The sequence below is a fragment of the Perca flavescens genome, chromosome 4, assembly GCF_004354835.1.
Source record: "Perca flavescens isolate YP-PL-M2 chromosome 4, PFLA_1.0, whole genome shotgun sequence".
In the NCBI taxonomy this organism is placed as follows: domain Eukaryota; kingdom Metazoa; phylum Chordata; class Actinopteri; order Perciformes; family Percidae; genus Perca; species Perca flavescens.
This window is the reverse complement of record NC_041334.1, coordinates 14,739,239-14,761,962: the sequence shown is the minus strand read 5'-3', so window position 1 is coordinate 14,761,962 and position 22,724 is coordinate 14,739,239. Positions and strand designations below refer to the sequence as shown.

Below are 22,724 nucleotides of genomic sequence, written 5' to 3'. Positions count from 1 at the left end.
AAGCGCACATTGAACAAAAACTGACAGCAAAAGGCAAATGAGGACACCATTTGAGACAGAATAAAAAGGACCCAGACTTAAAACTACAGGTACATGATTGTCACTTTAACGTTATGAGCTGCCAGAAATAATACACATCAATCAGTGTAGATAAGCAAACACACACCTAACCCTAACAATCTGAAGACAAAGCACTCCCTGATATAGACAAATTAATTGCTCAATAACTATGCTGGCTTTTAGTTTACTAAATTCCTCAGTAGTCCATCTTTTACACTAGTTTATTTGTATTAAGGGTCTCAAGAATGAACTGGTTAAAACCTTTGATTTAAGATATGAATCAAGGACAAGTAGCACACAAAATACAGTGTATATCATGTAGTATATCACATGATTTGTCAGAAAGGATTAGCAAAATGAGTGTTCTCCTAGTGTGACTAACACTGACAACATGGCAACATTCCTCCTGCAGGTCTAACTCGTTTTTTTCTTTTTTACAAAGAAGTACCTCATGGATCCAGCAGGGGGACTGTGTACTACTGAGCATAAACCACAATAATGTAGATCAGATGAGGGCAGGTACAGTGAAGGAGTACACATGATGAGCCACAGGACTCCTCTTGGTGCTGTGAAAACTGTTTTTTTTGCTGTGTACAGAAACTTTCTAGTGAAAGAACAACCACCACCGGTGAAGGGGCTTCTGACTGACACACGTTCCACTTTCTTCACGACACGAAGAACCTCAACGATTTATGTAAATTAAAATACAGACCTGACAATATTCAACCAAGACTCAGTGTACAAAGCAGCCTGTAGATTCATCACAGAATATTTCAGGCTAAGTATGGATCCTTGAGATAGAGATAGAGATAGAGATATATATATATATATATATATATATATAAAAAAAAGAAGCAGCATGTGTCACCTTGGAGATCTTTGGGATCTTGGTGGGGTCGATGGTCCTGCTGTTCTTCGTCATGGGCACAGTGTTCCAGGTCTCTTCTCTCTGCATGCGCTGCTGATCTCGCTGATCTCTCTGATCTCTGGGATCTACCACGCCAAAGATACAAACACACACATGAAAGAGATTGTTTGAAATGAATCCAGTGGAAATCTTATGATATTTTAATTCATTAAATCGACTGTCAACGCTGACAGTGGACGTTTTTGACTGTTTTGTGCTATACATGATGAAATATTATAGATCCACTGGCAGAGAGGAAAGAGTGGGGTGGGGGGGCCTTCCTGTCTGCTGTTGGGCACAATAGCATCTCTGCAGGCTATAGGGACAGGAAGTCTGTCTGTCTGTATGTGTGCTTGCAGTCACTGTAGCTGTGCCGATGTGACTCTAAGCTTTAAAGAGGATTTAGACTGCAGGCCTGACCTGGCCGTCTCTTGCTGTCCTTTGAGAGCAGTTGCTGCTGCACTTTTCTCTGCTCCTCCTGCTCTTCAATCTTTGCCTCCTTGTGGATCTGCTCGATGGTTTTCGGGCCCTGGTCAGCTCTCCTGGACACCCAGTTGTGCTGGAACAAAAACGAGAATCACAATGACAGTGCAGTAGTGTCAGATTCAGTAGTTTCAAACATAATTCTTTTTCTTGATCTGACCCATTTCAAGTGACAGCCCAGATACAGCAGTTAAAGCAAGAAACCATTTTTTGAGTTTGAAATGCTGCCCTGGAGAAAATGTGTACTATTTATTGAATTAAGCATTATATAAATGTAAAACTGCACCATGAATTCAGGCATGGTGCCTGAGAAGTGACAGACGTGTTAACAAGGTTATCAAGGTTATTCAACTTGCATTACAACCCTACAATTTGATTCATTTGTGGGCCATTCCGTGATGCTGAACATGCCGTTGGATCCATTGCACTGCTTAAGTAGTCTTGCTAAATTGTAATTTTATATTTGACAAGGGTGGAGCACAGCAGGGCTGGATTCTGTGTTTCCAGTGTCTTGCCGGAGACAGTGACATTGATTCAAAGAGCTTGTGTTAGGTAAGAGTTGCTGTAGGAGAGAATCACAGTGCAGATGTCTCTCTGTTGGAAAAGCCTGACATGACACTCGTCACGTTAAGACATTTGCTCATCGTTAGTTTCACTTCCTCCTCAAGTTTGTTTCTGTTCCCAGGAAATGTCCACGTGCACAGTGTGTCCTATGTACATGTATTTACTTACTATGTTAGTTTATTTGACAAGGACAACACAGATAAACATGTTACTTAAGGAGAAACAATGCATCAGATGTTATCAGTGTTTCCCCTGTAATTGTACAGGCCACCGGGCGAGCCGCCAGGCCAATAGGAAGCCCAGCCAGGCCAGAGGACTCTGATTAAAAAAATAGCCTTTTAAATGCTACGTTGTGCGTGTAACAAAGGGAGTAACAGGTGAACAAGCTTTAAATATTGACATATCTTCTAATTCTTCTAATTTAGTAGGCAGTTGTACAGCAGCTAAAAAGGCTTTTGAAGCAGTTAATTAAACAAAAAATCTTTTTTCATTTGAAAGAAGGTGGATTGTTTTTTAAATGTGTATGACTGAATGACCAGAATATCCAATATCAAGTTCGAGGAGGTCAGAGAGATCAATGAACAAACCTCTGTGGGGAAATTCATGGCGAACCAGAGCTGGCCTGAACATAAGGCAGGACAAAACAAACATCAAACATCACAACCACACACTTACCAATCTCAGGTCTATAATGTCTTGTAACATAAATCGTATCCGGGATGACGTCTTCCTCTCCTTGACGATTTTTTCCATCTGATTGAAATACTGATCCATCCGAGGCTGAGGAAAGAGAGAGGGAGGAGGTTCATTTGAGACATGAAGGTTATATTCTCCTTTTCTCTATTTAATCTACTGGACAGCGGGTTTCATGGATTTCCGCATTATTTCACTAAACTGACAGAGTGGTCAGTTTGTTACTCGGAGCAGAGGCTGTCCTGCCCGCCAGAGATTAAATTGGAACAATTTGGGAGATGGCAGAACTAAAACTGTGATAGCCTAGAAAGTACAGACACAATTCACTGTAATGGCCCAACATTAAAACGGCCGTGTTCAGAAAATTACCACATTAAACATGATTAAACTCATCTAAAAAGGACAAAGTGATTAATGACCACATTCTGTAGGATTTAACGTACAATGACTACACCTTTATGTTGGTACACAGCATAAAGAACCTTCATGCTACATTTTACATGGCTACATTTTGGTTTTTAAGCGGAGTTTTGAGCCAAAAGCGATCTCCGTACACACCAGTGTTTTTAGCTCCAGAAGAAGAACTAATCTCAGTTTAAACTAACACGCCCAAACCGCATATCTCACCAACATTCTCATATACTGGGCACGCGGGTGCAGGGGTAAACAGGAGGCAGCATGGATACTCCTTACGTTGCTGGTTGTTGCCATGGTAACGTTAGTAGCTTAGTCTCAGAGACTTCATGACCCAATCGTATTGGCATCAGTGTTGGCATTGCCAAAGGTCTCCGTTTGCGGCCGTTGAGACTGCAACGCAACCCCGGAGATTCCAAACCAAAACAGGGTCAGAAGTGTTTTCAAATGTCTCCGGTTTAGGGGCTCGGAGTGTGGCTCGTGTGAATGGCAGGTGTAACACGGAGCAAAAGATATTCGTGTTTAAACCAAAATGTAGCAATGTTAATGTAGCCTCTGTAGCAAACCGAAAATGAAACAAAGCAGAACTAAGTTGCTATGCCGAGTTCATAGCAGTTTTGCTGCAGGTCAGAGGGCTTTCCTTTTGCATGGTGACCGATAGATGATAAGGATCAAACCACACATCGCAGTACAGCAGAGAGAGAGAGAGAGAGAGAGAGAGAGAGAGAGAGAGAGAGAGAGAGAGAGAGAGAGAGAGAGAAGGCCCGCAGGTCAATTATGTCTCTCCAAGCATCCGAGGACTCTCGCTAGGAGTCAGCGATGTCAACAGGAGAGCCAGTCAGACAGAACAAAGCAGAGCATCCACTGTTTCCTCTCAACCTACATGAACAGCTACTCCTCTGCCTCTGGAACTGAATGTAGCCCAGCTGGCGTGGGATTGAATCCCACCAGTACTTTCTCTTTTGTGTCTCTCAAAACTGTGTTGCTGTAGATCAGAATCACCTCCAAAAATCACCTCAATCAATTGCCAAGTAAACAACCAAATACAGAGGAATTTATCTTTGTGGCATGTGCAGAGGCACACTGACACACTGTGCTGATGTCAAAGAGCTGCTGATAAACCGTTCACCTTATGACTTCAGCCCTTGGAAACAAGGTCACAATTACTTCCCTTTAAGTTCTGAGCAAGTAAAGCAAGTATTTGCTACAGCCCAGAGACAAAACATCAGGCCTGCTCAATGTGCCAGTGAGCCTATAAATATGTTACACATCCACAATTACTCTATATTTTTTAATAATATTAATACAGTGGGGGAAATAAGTATTTGACCCCTTGCTGATTTTGCAGGTTTGCCCACTTACAAAGAATGCAAAAATCTACAATTGTAATCATATGTACATTCTAACAGTGAAAGACAGAATCCCAAAGAAAATTCCAGAAAATCACATCATATGAATTTATTAAAATTGATAACCATCTGATGAGGAAAAACAAGTATTTGACCCCCTGGACAAACAGCAAGTATTCTGGCTCCTACAAGCCAAGTTAGTCTTTCTTTAAGACACAGCCCCAATCCGAACCAATTATCTACATCAAATACACCTGCCTCACCTCGTTACCTGTATAAAAGACACCTGTCAACACCCAAACAACCAGCATCCAACATCACCACCATGGGCAAGACCAAAGAGCTTTCTACGGACATCAGGGACAAGATTGTTGATCTGCACAAGGCTGGGATGGGCTACAAGAGAATCGGAAAGCAACTTGAGAGAAAAGATCAACTGTCGGTGCAGTTATCAGGAAATGGAAGAAGCACCACACCACCGCCAACCTCCTCGGTCTGGGCCTCCACACAAGATCTTGCCTCGTGGGGTGTCCCTGATCATGTGAACGGTGAGGAATCATCCCAAAACCACAAGGGGGAACTGATGAATCAACTGAAGGCAGCTGGGACCACAGTTACAAAAGAAACGGTTGGTAACACACTACGCCCGTCATGGATTGAAATCCTGCAGCGCACGCAAGGTCCCCCTGCTCAAGAAGAAACATGTACAGGCCCGCATGAAGTTCGCCATTCACCACCTGGACGACTGAGAAGAGGCCTGGAAGAAGGTGATGTGGTCAGATGAGACCAAAATAGAACTTTTGGCCTCAACTCAACTCGTCGTGTTTGGAGGGCAAAGAACACAGAGTACAACCCAAAGAACACCATCCCCACCATCAAGCATGGTGGTGGCAACATCATGCTTTCGGGTGCTTTTCAGCCAAGGGGACGGGACAACTCCATCGTATTGAGGGGAGGATGGACGGGGCCATGTATCGTGGAATTCTGGACCGACATCTCCTTCCCTCAGTGAGAGAGCTGAAGATGGGTCGAGGATGGGTGTTTCAGCACGACAACGACCCTAAGCACACCGCCAAAGCAACAAAAGAGTGGCTGAAGAAGAAGCACATCAAGGTTCTGGAGTGGCCTAGCCAGTCTCCAGACCTGAATCCGATTGAAAATCTTTGGAGGGAGTTTAAAATTCGAGTTGCCAGGCGACAACCTCGGAACCTGAATGATTTGGAGGCTGTCTGCAGGGGAGGAGGGCCAACATCCCTGCCGAAATGTGCACAAAACCGTGTCACCAACTATAAAAACCGTTTGACATCTGTGCTGGCCAATAATGGCTTTTCTACAAAATATTAACATGCTGTTTGTCCAGGGGGTCAAATACTTGTTTTTCCTCATCAGATGGTTATCAATTTTAATAAATTCATATGATGTGATTTTCTGGAATTTTCTTTGGGATTCTGTCTTTCACTGTTAGAATGTACATATGATTAAAATTGTAGATTTTTGCATTCTTTGTAAGTGGGCAAACCTGCAAAATCAGCAAGGGGTCAAATACTTATTTCCCCCACTGTATTTAACAATAATTGTTATCGTAGGACAGAGCCAGGCTTGTGGTTTCCTTGTTTCCAGTCTGTGTGCTAAGCTAAGCTAACCTCCTGGCTGTGGCTTCATATTTACCGTTCAGACATGAGAGTGGTATCAATCCTCTCATCGGCAAGAAAGCAAATAAGCACATTTCCGTTGAATTAGTATTACCGACTCTGGCTCAGTTAATAAATCAACTTCTTTTTCACCGCCTCACCTTGGCCTTCTCAAAGTCGAGGTCCTTGCCAATGGTGGTGAGCAGCCTGCACAGGCACTCCAAAGACTCCTCGTCGTGGTTCTTCAGCAGCTTGACAACACAGTCGTGCATTATGGCCTCCGTTAACATCTTGAGCTTGAAAAGCTCGCCAATGAACCGGATGTTGCCGATGGAACGTCGCCGGGCCTTGTCCTTGGCTTCCTCCAGCTCTTCCTGAAGCCGCTCGCGCTCTGTCGTCTGAAGGGAAGCAAGGGAACGTTACACAAATACGCACCCTGGAGGTTATCCCAAAGCATCTTTGCCAGAGTTTTATTCTCTCCCTCGTACTAAAAATTGCTTTGGTACGGCATGAAATGGGGTGTCACACTTGAGGAATTCATAGAGAACATACCGATGCAGCAGAGTCCAGCTCTTTCTGCTTCCTCTCGAACACCACGTCGTCCACCTTGTCTTTCTCAAACTCCTTCTGGCAGCGGTTTAGCAGCAGCTTGCGAAAGTTCACTGTGGTGTTGGGTTTGTCCGTCATGGGCACCTTAAGCTGTACAGAAACAGTAGTAGTTAAGTGACAAGCTAAACCTTTAAAAATGTTAAATGTGAACAGTGGCTCAGGTGTCTAGCAGACAAGGCAGTAAAACTAAACTCTAGACTTTTCTGCAACTTCTACTGAAGGAAACTACTGCACAAAAGAAAAAAACATTGTGTGCACAACCATTTCTATTTCCATGTGTGGATTTTTTCAAACGTAAAGCCTGAATATGTGTATGTGTGTGTATGCATGCTTTAATGTACAGTTAGGGTTACCAACTGACAGCTCTTTTCTTTTCTTTTTTAACAAATGTTTCACCCACACTGTTTTTAAACAGAGTTCCCGCTCACACCATGAGTTCGAAGCATGTCCGAGCCTGTCTCGGTTCCTGCAGTACATGCAGATGATCTGAGCCTAAGCCAGAACCCGTCATCCAGCGGACCTTTTGCTGGCGGAGCGCTTTTTTTTTTTTTTTTTTTTTTTTTTTTTTTGGAGCGACTGGTGAGTGATTTCAGAAGAGGGAGATGAAATCTGAGTTAAGTGTGGAGCGATATTGAGCAGAACGATATTGAGCAGAACGATGTGAAGCGGCATGAACGTACAGCAGAGAACGCTCACATTCTAACCGCTCACATGCTCTGCAGAGTTCCTCATTGAAAAAAATGCATTTTTTTAATGAATAGGCACCCATTTCAAAAAATTAAGAGAAGACCTACAGTATTTCATATTTTACTAGCAACAAATTCAATTCAAATAGTTTAACAGTTGCCCACATCTTACAATTTCTTCTTGCGAGTCATTAAAAAATGAAATTATGTTCACACTACTGTATATCCTAACACGTACTGAACTGTGTTGTATTGCACAGCATTATGTTGTCATCGGTTTGCGGCTGAAACGTTTAGCGAGTTTTTGACTGTACATTGAGATGCAAACTGGATTGGTTTTATTTGGGATGAACACATGTAGAGTAGAATGTGTCTTTGGAATTCAGAAAAGTTTACTTGAATGAACCATGGTTGAGGTAAGATTATTCATCCACTTCCTGCCTGCTTACCATGGCGAGGCAGCGGCACATGTTTCCATAGGCCACGGAGAAGCTGGGCTCGTCAATGGCCTTCTCAAAGACCAGGTCGATGACCCCTTTGAGCCGCTCTTCTGTGTCGATGGTCAGGTCCGTCACCTGCTTCATCAGCTGGTTGAACTTCTGAGGCGTCAGCTTGTTCAGGATGCTGCGTACTTTCTTGAAGAGCTCCTGAGGGGAAGCAGTCATGATGAGGCCATCAATCAATTCATCTGGTGCTGATGTTTGGAAAGCTCCCCCTTTGTGTAAATGCATGTGTGTACATTTGGCCCTACCTGTGTGTTTTGCGCTTCAGGATCCTCAGCAGGGACCTCGGCCCTCTTTATGCCAGGTTTCCAGGCATTCTCCGACTTTTTCAGCTGAATTTCATCATTAACCGACACGTTCATGATGATCTTCCTGGGTTGAGGCCGCCGAGCCCCAATGTTCATAAGCTGGGATTACAATCAAAGAATACAGCATGTCAATATTTGTCGTCACTACAAGTTGCCAACTACACTATATTGCTTCTAAGCAGTCACAATAACACATCGTCTATCTGTAAAGGAAAAATATATACAACCAAACATAACATAAAAAAAAAACGCCTTTGACTCCAGTACAGTTTTTCCTGCTTCCAGCATTACATCCAACGTTACATGATTGCTAGATATACCAAACTAGCTTTTCTTCACTTTCCTGGAGCACGAGCGGATAGCTGAAAGGAACATCGCGACTGCTGTGTGGAATAAGGTTGGGGGGAAAAAAGGCGCTAAGTAACTGGCTTTTCAGTGTCTATTATTTCGCCAAGTGTAAACTCAATAAAAATCCATTTGCTAACACTAAATATCAAACAAAGCCAGCCACTATATCGTATGAAGTTGCTGTGAGTTGTAGCATACATTCACCACTTCTAACCAGAGGCAGAACATAACGTAATCTCAGGAGATTATTCCTTCACAGCGCTGTGCAATGCGAGAAAATCTCAGAGCTGAACTGGACAGACACAGCAGTTTTCATGAGACTCATCCTGGGTCGGGTTAATTAAGGCTGAATCCCAATCCTCCCCTTATCCCTAACCCTTTGTCTTAACCCTTGTTGTGCGCGTTCACGTGAGAGCTAGTGCTGTCCCAATACTCGTCTTGATCAAGGGATAGGGCATACGGGAAGGGCCAGAGGTCCCTTCCAACCAAGTAAGGACGCGAGCTCACTTGGGCCAGCCAGGGTCATTCAGATACATTGCGCAATGAGGAACATTGCTGCCAGGTCGACCAGAGACCCATAAATGTAAGTATTCTCGGCTTAAAGAATTGATTTAAAAATTACGTGTTGTTTTGTGCTCTACACAGTCCTGTACATATATAGTTTCAACCATGTTCTTAATTGAAACGTTTTTAAAAATTGCTAGTTTGCTATGCTAACGCTCCCCCCCCTAGCCCTTACCACTCATCTGGAGGGACAAGGGCTAGGGATAAGACAAAGGGTTAGGGTTAAGGGGAGGATGGGATTCAGCCTAAGTCTACTGCGAACATACAACACTAATAACATTACTGTCGCCAAAATACCCCACAAATCAAATCCCCTCTCTCTCCAATTTCAGTTTGCTTTATTGGCTTAACAAAAAAAAGACATCTGTGTTGCCAAAGCATAAGAACAAACATACTGTACATATAAACAACAACAAGGAGTAAATACATCTGATATAATAATACAAGTGAACAGGATAATTATGATAGCTCGCTCTCTCTCTGTGCATACACAGACACACACACAGACACAGACAGACACACACACAGGTTCTGGTGGTTGATTAACGCAGATATGTGCCGATTAGCGCTCATAACCGGCAGGGTGGGTAGCGCACTGCCATGAGGTTAATGTCTGATTACGCCACGTTTTCATTGTGATATTTAGTGATTAAATTCTGAATCTGCAACGTTCTCTGTCAGGTAACTACAGTAGTACAATGTCTTCTGATGTAGACGTAGCCTACACAAGTCAGTAGTAGGCTATACAGTGGTGTTGCATATTAAGTGGTTTGGGGTCCTTCTGCAAGTCATTTTGGGGCACAATTTGGTTTTGAAGAATTCTACAAGTGGCCCGTTCCAAATGGCAGTGTACTAGTATATGAAATCTGCTCTTCTTACCCTGCATCATCTCAAAAACAGATACACTATGTGTTGCAGCAGCACTTGAGTAGGTTTATTAGAATCAAACAAATCAAGACTATGACAATGGTAAACAGTGCTTGGAGTGGTATATTGGACGTGTTCTGTGTTGAGTCAGCCACTGAACATTCATAGATGTCGACTGAAACCAACTGGAACCTACTGAAGTACCTAAAATTGCCAACATCCCATTATCCTCCGACTTTTAGGGAAAGGTTTGAAAGATGTGTAGTATCTGCTCCACTTAAAATCAGCAAGTTATCTATTAAACATGAGGACCAATTGTGCATAGAGAGAAAATGGAAAATAGGAATTGAAGGGAGTGTGTGTGAATTGATAATAATTGTGGCAGCGTGAGCGTATGTGTGTCCTTGTAACTCACTGCAGCGCCTCGTCCTCCAGTCATCTGCCTGCCAAAATCTGCAAAGGCAGGTGTGAAATCAGGTCCTCTGGAAATCACCCGGGAATCCACCACTCGAGATGGCAACTTGTTTTGGTTAATCTGCAACACACACACACACACACACACACACACACACACACACACACACACACACACACACACACACACACACACACACACACACACACACACACACACACACACACACACACACACACACACACACACACACACACACACACACACACACACAGAGCTGAACAGCAGGGGGAGCAGTGATTCCTAATAATAGTGGCAATAGGGTAAAAGGAGTCTGCCTGGTGAGTGTATGTGCGTTTCAAACCCAGTGGTCCCTTAAGGTGACCCTCTGTAAATGACAGTCATAGTACATTAACAGCTTTTGGTTTATGTATTTTCACTGTACTGGTGATAAATTATGCTCGGCAGGATCAGCGGGCCATTCAGTGAGAGAAGTCAGAACCAGATGTGGAGGGGAAGGAAGAAAGAAAGGAACGCAGGAGAGAGAGAGTGAAAGAGAGAGAGAGAGAGAGAGATAGTTGTGGGGGAGGAGAGAAGAACAAATCCAGCTCTTTGTCTTTCAGCTGTCCTTGACTTCCTCTCAACTCTTTCCCAGTGAGATTGAACTTTGTCCCTCAGAGAAAACGAGACTTTGGGATTGTACATCGCCGGTCTGGTTGTTCTTCTGGAGAGGTGGGGGAGGGGCACGTACTCAACACTGCCAAGTGTGACATAATAGCAATGTGATTTTAATCAAAACAGCATTTCAGCGGGCCATATGCTCCACCCATACGTATGTGTGGATCAGAGGAATGAACCAAACTCTGTGTGCTGGATCTTTGATCCAGTGCACACAAGCTAACAAAAAAAAAATGTCTAAGACATTGGCTGTTGTTATGCGCTAATAATGAACAACCCTGTTCAAAGATGTTTATTCAAAACTAGAGCTTCAACTAATGACTTCTATCATTGAATCGCTTCATCTTTAAAAGCTCAGAAAATTATGAATAATTTCCCAGAGCCTGAGGTGAGCTTTTCAGTTGTTTTGTCCAACTTACGGTCAAAAAACCCAATGACATGGAATTTACAACGATATAAACAAAAGAAAAGCAGAACATCTTTACATCTGAGAAGCCAAAATCACAGAATGATTGAATTAAAAGATTAATAATTAGCTAAATTATGACTACTTATTTCAGCTCAATTAAAGACAAAACCTTAAACATACGTATTTATTTCCATTTACAGAGCCCAATATAGACAATAATGGACAAAAAAAAATGTACTCGCCACTTTCCATTTTAAAAGCCAGATTTAGATAAGGACCTCCTGAAGAGAACTGACTGCACAGAACTTTTACACAAACATTTGGCACTTTTTGGGCAGATTTAAGGACACTAGGGTCTTTAAGGACACTAGGATCTGAGTATTTATGCAGGGTTATGGTTATCTGCAACAGCTGACTTACTCACCTTGTCCAGCACCACATCACTGATGGGCGGGAGCCCATCAGGCTTCTGTACACAAGCTGGCATGAACTGGAAGCCCAACAGGAAGTCCCTGTCATACTGACGCTTCCCACTGGGCTCTGCCAGGTCTGGCCACCAAGCAGGGTTTAAGAGAAATATATATATATAAAAAACAGACAATAAGACAAGCAAATAGACAAGCAAAAGCTACATTAAGAAAAGGCAGAGACCAAAATGTGAATGTCAACACACAGAAATCATTGCTGCTACTGAGGAATCTGCTGTATTTTTACAGAAACATTTTGCCTATAGTAGCTTTAAGCATCTGACCAAAGAACGGAGCCTTTCTAACCTTCCATTTCCAGTGGGGCCCCTGTGGAGTTCTCCTTGTCTCCCGGGTGGGCTCCACTGTCGCTGCTCTCCGTCTCCGAAGTGTGATCTGCCCCATTCCTCATAGGCTCCATCTCGACCTCACCGTTCTCCTCTGGAGCGGCAGGCTTTCCGGCAGCCTCGGGGGTGCTGGCAGGAGCTGGGGCAGGGGTGGGGGGGAGGACTGATGGTAGGGGCAACGGGCTGCTACTCAGAGGAGCTGGCTGCAGGGCCTGGTCTCCAGCAGGCTCATCTACTGGCCTGGGCTCGTCCTGTGTGGAGGCAAGATTCAGTTTTCCGATCCCCATTATTTGTTGCTAAAAATTATGCCCTACTTTATTATCATTTAGCAAGATAATACATTCCTAACATCTTAATGGTTGCTGTCACGTCTCTCATCATATTTAAAAACTAGTAGCATTAAAATATCTGTCGATAATTATCAGTTACAGAGCTGTAAGGATATTATCTGCAGACAGGGTGAAATGCATGGACACATAAAGAAAGAGTTTAAATACAGGAGTGGAAAATGAGGGATGAATGAATAAAATAATGGTCAAGAGCGGGGGACTTAAGGATGAATGAGAGATGATGAAATGCAGAGAGGGCAGAATGGGTCAGGTACTAAGAAAAGACAAAAAAGGGGACGTAATATAGGTAGTACAATAGGCTTGTTGCATTAGGCAGTACCACTGGTGGCACAGAGTGGACAAGCCTATGCTGGTATAATTTTATCTACACCATCCCTGATGCCATTATCTGAAATATTATCTGTACGCAACCATTTACACATAGTGAAAAACGTTCTTGTATTTTTTGTATGTTTTGCAATTGACGTTCTATGTTACATGCTCTATTGGACAATCAATCAATCTCAGCAAGACACTATACTTTCTTTGTTTCCAAAAATAAATTAGCAGCTTCACGTGGGGGCTCTAAATTTGGTCTCCAAGAGAAACAACTGTGTCAATGAGGTAATACTTTGAGTCCAGTGTTAAGCCAGCTTCACAGTACACCCAAAATTTGTTCAATATAAATAAGAATTATGGGATTTTAATTAACTTTGTATTAGACACTAAATCTGAATTCAGAAGATTTTTTTATGCTCTAAAAATTTTAAATGCGTGTGGCTATGTATATTTTTGTAATCTGTGTGAAATGTGTGTTTCTGCATAAAATCACATTTCTTCTTCAGTCATAGTGCTAATTCAATGTGGTCAAAAGAGAAGCAATTAAACGTCGGTGACACCGGTTTTAGGTGATGTGAAAAATGTCCCACAGCAACAAGCCCAGAACAAAACTATAGAGGAGAGGAAACGAGAGCGGGAAAGAGCTGATTTTACATACAGTGGGCTGGGTTAGCGATGAAGATGATGGATAACTCCTCGCTGTTGCTCTTGAACGATAACAACACCCCAAAGTCATTCGTGTCTGCTTCCCCCACCACACATGTGGAAACATTTTCCACTTGAACTATTGCCCACATTGTCTCTCTCTCTCTCTCTCGCGCCCTCTCTCTCTCCATTTTAAAAAGGCTTGTTCCAAAATGAAATGCCAACCATTTTAAAAAGAAAAGAAGGTATATTTTGTAGGATATTTGCCAACATTTGAAGATGAAATTAACTATACTTTAAGCTCATTTAAACTTAGAGTAAGTCCGTATACTCGCTACAGCTGGTTCTGTCTGGTTCCCTCGTCCTGAATGGTGAGCAGTTTTTGCCTCTTTTCTTACCTCATCATCCTTTTGAGGTGCATCGCCAGTATAGATCCCTTCATTTGGTTTCCTCCAGGTCTTTGGTATAGCAGAAGCAGTCTGATTAACTGCAGGGAAATATAAATGCAGGAACATGTTATCAGCCAAAGCCAGTCATCAAAAAACACAACCACAATGGATTTAAAAGTCAAAATTTGGTGGCACAATGATGGCAAGAGAAACGCCATTTTGTCTGTAGAGGAAAATCTGTTAGTCCACTTTCAAATCTGAGTAAGTCCAGGCAAATACGTTTTTTAAAAATAGTTTAAACCATAGCAGATGGGTATATTTAAATATGACGTCTACATAGTCTTAATATGATAACCCTCACCCATCTAAAACATACATTAAACATTCTTTGCAAATACTATTTATACTACTACAGAGCATAACAAGAGGGATAAATGGAAAAAGGTGACCATGAGTTAGATGTTTAAAGAGGTTTCCAGGTTCCATGTTCAGTTACACACAGGTAAAGCTCACACCCTAGGTTCCTTCCTTTTAAACTGTTGCTATACCTTATATGCCATTGCCCTTTCTTCTAATCCCATACTGTTGGGAACTTATTTGTCATAAATTAATTACTTACTTAAAGTTTAACGTGTTTTAGGTCACTATGGTTGCATCTCTTTTTGTCCCACTTTAATGAAAGTGACACTGCGGATGCTGAGAACTTTCGGTTCTGCAGCAGACCCACAAATAATAACACAATAACAATAACTCTGACCAAGCAGAGAGTTTATTCTGTATCTTAATGGGGAGTCAACTATGTCAGCAGAGTGTTTGATGAGAAATGATCTGCAATTTCATTTCATTCATTTGCATTCATAAAACACCCTGGTGAATAATAGAATCACTTCAATTTGCAATTTTGGCACAGTAAAAAAAAAGAAAAAAAGAAAAACAAAAGTAGTGTGCTCATAAAACAGCCTCTCCTTTTTCAGCTGGACTATCACAAAAAAAACATTACTCCTTTGTTGCAAGTTAAAAAAACTAAACTATCTAGGCTTTTTTTTTTTTTTTTTACAGTAGTTGAAATGTACCAGATACAGTACCTGTTGTAGGACTCTTCCTGGTGAGTGCTTGTTGTTGGGACTCTGTTTTGCTGTCAGTAATGCCTCCATGTGTCTCTGTCCCTACTATGGGGATGAGGTCTTTAGTGTCTAAGGACTTGCTCGCCTCGTCGGCCTCTGTCGTGGCCTGCACTAGAGGTGGAAGGCCAAGGGGGAGCAAAACTGGCAAAGCTGAGGCGGGGCTTGAGGACAGGGTCACTGGCACCACAGCCACAGATGTCATAGGGGCGAGCGCAACGGGCAACTCTGGCCTCACGTCACAGGGAAAACTTTCAGAGGAAGAGGCCTCTCTGTGAGCGGGAGCAGAGGCCTGGGGCTGGAGTGCAGCTGAAGACAGAAGAGAAGGCTCCTGTGCCGTGGTGTCCAGCTCAGCCCCAGAGTCTGCATGGCCGTTCAAAGCCTTAGGAGCCGGTGCTGGAGAGGCAGCCAGGGTTCGAGGGGCGTCTGAGAGAGGCTTGTCTGCGCTGGGAGTCTGAGGTGGCGCCAAAGAGGGCTTGTGCTCCCCGACTGAGAAGGAGGGAGAAGAGGCTGAGGCAGTTGACTCCCTGGCTGAGGGACGTTCTCTGTTGTTGGCCACTGAAAGAGGGAGAGTGACGGGGGCGGTCATCAAGGCAGGGAAGGGAAGCTCTGGTTCAACAGTAGAAGAGGGCTCAGATACAGGAGCTTTGGCCTCAAGTCTCTCTTCAGGCGCTTCAGGCTGCACAAGCCCAGGCGAGGAAGACTTCTGGACAACTGGCTCCAGTTTTGGCGTATCATCTGAAAGGATGAAGAGTTCAGATACAGACACACAACTGAATCATCAAAAAGGTAATATCTGCAGCATACAGTATACTGTACTTAATGGTTTTTATTTTTAAATAGAAAACTTAAAAAAAAGATGTAAAGATGCTTGGATGGAGATTAAGTTCATGACTGGGACAGTTGCAGGCTCAATAAAGCAGACAGACAGAATGTGGTGTTGGTGCAGACCTGGCCCTGGTTTGGTGTCTGAAACCCCAGTGGTCGCCAGCTGCTGTGGCTGTTGGGGCTGTTGGGGCTGTTGGGGCTGTTGGGGCTGTTGGGGCTGTTGGGGCTGTTGGGGCTGTTGGGGCTGCCGTGGCTCCAACGTGTAGACTCCAGGATGGGCCTGCTGTGGCTGAGGAGGCTGCGACTGCTGCTGCTGCTCTGGAGTCTGGCTGCTGCTCAGCTGCTGCTGCGATTTGAGGTAGAAAATGTGAGGATAATGAGGGTGCGGCCATAAAAACTAGCAACACAGAAAACCAGAGACAGGCACAGAGATGTAGGCAAGCACGCACACAAACAAATAAACAAACAAGCCCAAATGCAGGATTAAGCAGAAATAAGGTGTCCAATGGGGTGTGGTTAGATTAAGAGGATGGCAATGGAGATGGAAATGGAAGATCAATGTGGGAGGAATGGCAAGAGGAGGGGAACGGCTCATAACAATGCAGAGGAAAAGGACAGAGGGAAAGATAGAGAGAGAAATAAAATCAAAAGGGGCACAAAAAGACAGAGAAAGAGAGGAAAGACTGTTAACATCCACAGAAGGAACAAGGAGGAAGAAGTCACAGGGCCCTATCTTGCACCCGGTGCAGTGTGGCGCAAGGCCCAACGCAGCAAGTGTCTTTGCTAGTTTAAGACCGACGCAGTTGTCAGTTTCCCGTCAAGCACCCACGTCGTTTAAATAGCAAATGCACCTTACAGGGAGGTGTGTTCAGGTGAATTCTTGGCGTATTGCTATCTTGAGGTAGCGGGAAGTGATCACGCCATTGACCAACAAAAACCTGGTCTAAAGTCAATAGCGCAGCATTTCATTGTTATTTTAACAGCAAATTAGTACAATGCGCCTAGGCTCGTGCACAGCGCGCGCACACTATGCTTGTTACACACACACACACACACACACACACACACAAGAGATTACTTATTAAAATATTACGGGGCAAATACGCCATCATAATAGCAATGCGCCAAAGTACAAACGTGCCTGGATTTTAAAGGGAATGGGAGATGGCACTCTGATTGGTTTATTGCATATTACGCCCAAAACACACCTATGAATTAATGAAGACACTAAGTACACAGAGCACAGACCTTTTTTTTCCCGCAGCAAAAGTGGATTTGGACACGCCCTAAACGCACCTGCGCTATGCGCTTCACGCCGTGCGCTTAGATCGTTAAAATAGGGCCCACAATGTCCTTCTTCAGAATCCAGAATTTTTTTTTTTATTTTGGCTTTCTTTTATTAAAATGTGCCAATGGCATTAGTCAACTGTTTTTAGCTTTAATATAATGACCCACAGCCCTGCTTATTCCCATTCTACACATTTACAGTAATTAGGGGCTGAAATGCAAATTTCTTTTTAAAGAACAGAATGGAAAAATAACAAAATCTGAGTTGATTCTGTAGAAGGAGCAGGAGAAATCAGACAGTACATATGCAAACTACTGTAAAAGATAGAGTGAATAGAAACAGTGATAGAAAAGAAGCAGGTTTAAGATTAAAACAGCTGTTAACAAGATTACCGTGAATTCATCAGGGGAAAATTACGTCTAAAGTGGTTTTAACAAGTCATGGCCCTACATGCATGTCTAAACACATAAGTTGTATGTGATATTATTGAAATAACTTTTTTTTGTTGTTGTTGTTATTATTATTATTATTCTTTAGGCCTTTTGACCTAAATAGTCCCGGGAACATATGACCGGGAAAACCCAAGACTGCTTGTGTAGCTGAAGAACATAAACACTCAACTATAGTAATAAAACTAATGTTTTATTTTTCCTCTTTTCTCTCACACCCAGTATAACATCCATTAGTTTTGTTATGTGTATGTATACGCATATATATTTACACCATGTGTGTGTGTGTCTGTATGTAAGTTTACAAGTGTGTCTGTATATGGGTGTATACATATGTATATTATATGTATGTGTGTGTGTGTGTGTGTGTGTGTGTTGTGTGTGTATACATATGTATATTTAAGTGTGTGTGTATGTGTGTGTCTATGCATGTATACATGTGTACATTTATAGGGGAGGGGGCCTTCCCGTCACAATTGACCTACTCCTTTACGGTTTCCGTTGCTGCCTTTTCCATTACTAGTTCTCTTTTGATTATACTTGCGATCTTTGTACTTGCTTATCTGGACATTTCTTATATTGCCACCTTGCAATGTTTATGATACTTGTTCTGTAAAACTCAATGAAGAGATTAAAAAAGAAAGAAAAAATAGTAATAAAACTAATAACAAAAGTGCTTTGTAGAAGTCGTAAGGTAGGTTCTTGACAGAAAGCCAACATGAATTCCTTATGAGAGGGCAATATGGCTGAAAAATGACACAGAGGCTGCGTACTGTCCATCACTAACACATGGACAACGGCAGAAAGGATTAGGGCAAGGAGTTCACACTGCAACAAAGCTACACGAGAGGTCTCTCCTCTCCTCAGCTGAATCTCCGGCCTAATCAGTTTACACTACCACAGCTCAAACTACTGTAGGTGAGTGTGTCAGAGAGCCATACCTGTGGGGGTGTAGGGGTAGAGGAAGGGCGGCCGATAGGAGGCGTCGAATTTCTGCTCCCTGAACCCCCTGCCATGATCTCCTCTGTGATATCCCGGCCACCCTGATTGGGGTCACGGATACGGATCTGGGAGGACAATGGCACAAAAAAAACAGACCTCACTAAAGCGCGCGAGTCTCAGAGCAACCCTGCCTCAGCCATTTCATATGCATACTTTCCATCTGCAGCATTATACGCAAACAAGAATTTGGCATATACATTTGTGCTCAGGGAAAGAAAACGGATCACTGACACTTTAACATTATCAAGTATTTCACCAGTGATCATAGAAACAGCAGATTATCGGCAGATACACTCACAGGGTTTGTACATTTGACTCGAGGAATAACAAAATGTCACGTAGTTATTTGCAAATGTTACATGTCTTGACTTAATTCACAAGCTCAATATAGCCTTTTTAAAACACTATTTTGTAAAAATAATTCCAATTTATGCAAAACATTACATATATTGTAAACAAAATAAAATTGATTCTGTTTCTCTCAAACACAAAGAGCAACTGGAATAACTGGGGAAACTCCATCTGCTGATGAAGATTATACTGTATGATACGATCGAAAGCTCCAGAACAGCTACTTAATGGTCTATGAGGGGATATTATTTTGTCTGCTGCTGTTTAAGAGCCCAAAAGTGAACTGTAAAACCCAACTTTAAGTCTATAAAAAGCTCAGAATAAAATGGAAATCTGACCATCTACATGACAACAGACAGAAATCATGATCAAAAGCTCCAGAACAGCTGCTAAATCGACCTCAAGGTGAGACGGTTTCGTCTGCATACATTAAAAAATGTTTATCTCTTTGATTATTATACATTACTTCAAAGCTTCCGTTGAAGCAAAATATTTTTTGACAAAAAGCACAATTAGTGGAGAAAAAAAAAAAAAGACAAAAAGGAACAACTAAGATACTCACTGTTTTCTTCTCACGCTTGGCTGGTGGAGGTTGCTGTGGTGTAGGCACTATGATGGGGGGTGAGGGGGGATACACAGCCTGTCCTGGGTAGTAGGGTGGACCAGCCGTGGGGACGGGAGCAGGAACAGAGGGTGAGACAGGCGGGTGGTACCTGAGGGGATCTGAATGCATTTGCGAGAAGAAAACAGATATTAGTACAACAACTATAGGCCAATATCAAACCTTCCATTTTTAAGTAAAATCATAGAAAAAGTGGTTTTTCAACAACTCAACCTTTTCTTATCGCTAAACAACAGTTTTGATGCCTTCCAGTCAGGTTTTCGACCACACCACAGCACTGAGACAGCTATTGTTAAAGTCTTTAATGACATCCACTTGAACACAGATAGTGGCAAAATTTCAGTCTTAGTATTACTTGATCTCAGTGCTGCATTTGATACGGTAGACCATGACATATTGCTTGACCGATTGGAAAACTGGGTTGGTCTTTCTGGCTCAGTACTAAAGTGGTTTGAATCCTATTTAAAGAATAGGGACTACTTTGTGTCTATAGGTAATTATACATCTGAGCATACAAATATGACGTGACGAGTTCCCCAAGGCTCATTTCTGGGGCCTCTTCTGTTCAACATCTACATGCTTCCACTGGCTCAGATTATGGAAAACAACAAAATAAGTTACCATAGTTATGCGGATGACACACAAATTTACATAACCTTATCGCCAGGGAACTATAGCCCAATACAACAATTAAATATGTGCATTGAACAGATTAATGATTGGATGTGCCAGAACTTTCTTAAATTAAATGAAGAAAAAACGGAGGTGGTTGTTTTTGGAGCAAAAGAGGAACGATTGAAAGTCAGCGCTCAGCTTCAAACGACAATGTTAAAAACAACAGACAAAGCAAGAAATCTTGGTGTAGTCATGGACTCAGACCTAAATTTTAAAAGCCACATTAACATAATTAAAAACTCAGCCTATTATCACCTTAAAAATATATCAAAGGTTAAAGGACTTATGTCTCAGCAGGATCTGGAAAAACTTGTCCATGCTTTTATCTTCAGTAGACTTGACTACTGTAACGGTGTCTTTACAGGTCTTCCTAAAAAATCAATCAGACAGCTGCAGCTGATTCAGAACACTGCTGCTCGAGTCCTCACTAAACCAAGAAAGTGGATCACATCACTCTAGTACTGAAGTCTTTACACTGGCTTCCAGTGCCTCAAAGAATTGATTTCAAAATACTTTTACTGGTTTATAAATCACTAAACAGTTTAGGGCCAAAATACATTTCTGATCTGCTACTACATCACCCAGCCAGACCTCTCAGGTCGTCTGGGACAAGTCTACTTGTTGTCCCCAGAGTCAGAACTAAACAGGGGGAAGCAGCGTTGGAACAAACTCCCAGAAACCTGTAAGTCCGCTGCAACTCTCAGTTCTTTTAAATCTAAGCTAAAGACCTATCTTTTTGATGTTGCTTTTCTTTAAATAATTATTTTAATAACTTTTATTTCTTATACTGCACTGTAACTTTTATTCTTATACTGCACTATCAATTTTATTCTTGTCTTTTAATGTTTTTAATTTGTTTATTATTGTTTTTTAATTGTTTTCTAACTGCTCTTTAATGTTTTATGTAAAGCACTTTGAATTACCCTGTTGCTGAAATGTGCTATACAAATAAAGCTGCCTTGCCTTACAACATTGTTAGATTCCCCTGCTTTGGGGGGGCACACGAGGCTAATAGGGGGTTGTATGCGTTTGTGGTGAGTTCAGATTTTAAATGTGACATGGGAATAGCACTTGCAGTGTCTCTGTGTTGGATTAATGACTCACGATATGGGGCAGGGTACTCCCCTGGCCCTGGCCCAGGATAGAAGGTGCCAGACCCTGGAGGCTGTACAGAATACTGCTGAGGAGGTCCCACGTAGGGTGTACTGTGGCGATACTGCACGTAAAAAAAGGACAGAGAGAGACCGTTTAACATCATCGGATACTGCATAAACTTCACTATAAAAACTGCACACTTTTGCATTCAGTGAGGTTATTATTTTTTTTGAACAGTCAGATTTTATTTCAGGGATTTTAATCATCCTTCTGTGAGATGAGCTGTCTTTCAAATTCTGCCTCGACCAGTTTTATGAACTGTATTTCTGTTAATTAGTCAAATCTCACCGGAACCAGCTGCAACCAGAGAGTATTTTCTCTGTTAGCATCAAACACAAAAACAAATTCATCGCAGGTGCACTACAGCAGCAAATTAGAATAGTTTTGCTTAATTTCCACCAAAGACAATTTGATGAACTTTAAAAGAAAAATGCAAAACTAAAACAGTACCAGCTGCAGCCAGAGAACATGTTCTCAGTATTCATTCACTACAAGAAAAATGCAAACTGCAAATGTGACATTACAATTATTTTGTATAAATAAATAAGATGAAGCGTAATTCTGATGTTCAGAATCTGTGTTCAATATAAGAAATCGAAACATTGTTAGAAAACATATATGTACACATAACTATAGCTGGAACTGAGGTACAGACCAAATGTCATTTTTAAAGACCCAGTTCAGTGCGTGTGTGTCACCTGTGGGATGTAGTACTGTGCAGTCTGTGGGGAAGGGAAAGGCATGGGTGCCATGGTCATCATGATTGGTTGGTTAGTGGGGTAGACAGCCGCCGTGGGAGTCTGTGAGCCAGGCCGTATGGAGGGTGCGTTTGTAGGGATGGTGGGCCTTGCAGTCTGCATCTGAGTCCTCTGGAAAAACTAAAGGCAACATGTGAGAGAAACACAGAGAAACAACAAAAGACATTAAGTACTACCCCAGGGGCAGCAGTCTCATTTCCACATTGTGCCACGCTTCATCTAAAAGACAAACAAGGACAGTTTTTCAGATGTCTTCACCATTTGGCCTACACATTTCTCACAGTGAGACGGTCCTGGTTTTTATCAGCAGCTTTTAAGAAAAAAAAATAAGAGAGGGGGGAGGGGGCCCACAACAACTTTGGCTCAACTCTTATACAGACTGGGATGAAAGGCAGAAGTATATTCAGGCAGACGTGCGCACTTGTATATTACTATTTAATAGGGGCGGGAATCACGAGGCCTCACAATACGATA

General features: G+C 42.4%; 1 protein-coding gene across 10 annotated transcripts in view; it reads right to left on the bottom strand.

Annotated features, from left to right (window-relative positions):
- eif4g3a (eukaryotic translation initiation factor 4 gamma, 3a) overlaps window positions 1-22,724 on the bottom strand; it is a 57,133-nt gene that overhangs the window by 9,808 nt on the left and 24,601 nt on the right. For 5 of the 10 annotated variants that reach the window (XM_028575206.1, XM_028575203.1, XM_028575208.1 and 2 more), the window contains 17 exons: window positions 22,191-22,370; window positions 21,442-21,553; window positions 19,603-19,763; window positions 18,629-18,763; window positions 16,074-16,296; window positions 15,087-15,860; window positions 14,011-14,099; window positions 12,262-12,550; window positions 11,913-12,037; window positions 10,402-10,521; window positions 8,148-8,306; window positions 7,846-8,043; window positions 6,654-6,800; window positions 6,263-6,499; window positions 2,690-2,794; window positions 1,388-1,526; window positions 929-1,053 (listed from right to left, as the gene is read on the bottom strand). In XM_028575206.1, the coding sequence (XP_028431007.1) occupies window positions 929-1,053; window positions 1,388-1,526; window positions 2,690-2,794; window positions 6,263-6,499; window positions 6,654-6,800; window positions 7,846-8,043; window positions 8,148-8,306; window positions 10,402-10,521; window positions 11,913-12,037; window positions 12,262-12,550; window positions 14,011-14,099; window positions 15,087-15,860; window positions 16,074-16,296; window positions 18,629-18,763; window positions 19,603-19,763; window positions 21,442-21,553; window positions 22,191-22,370 (3,318 nt within the window). The remainder of the gene's footprint in view (window positions 1-928; window positions 1,054-1,387; window positions 1,527-2,689; window positions 2,795-6,262; window positions 6,500-6,653; window positions 6,801-7,845; window positions 8,044-8,147; window positions 8,307-10,401; window positions 10,522-11,912; window positions 12,038-12,261; window positions 12,551-14,010; window positions 14,100-15,086; window positions 15,861-16,073; window positions 16,297-18,628; window positions 18,764-19,602; window positions 19,764-21,441; window positions 21,554-22,190; window positions 22,371-22,724) is intronic. The other 5 variants (XM_028575213.1, XM_028575207.1, XM_028575214.1 and 2 more) reach the window with 3 other exon arrangements.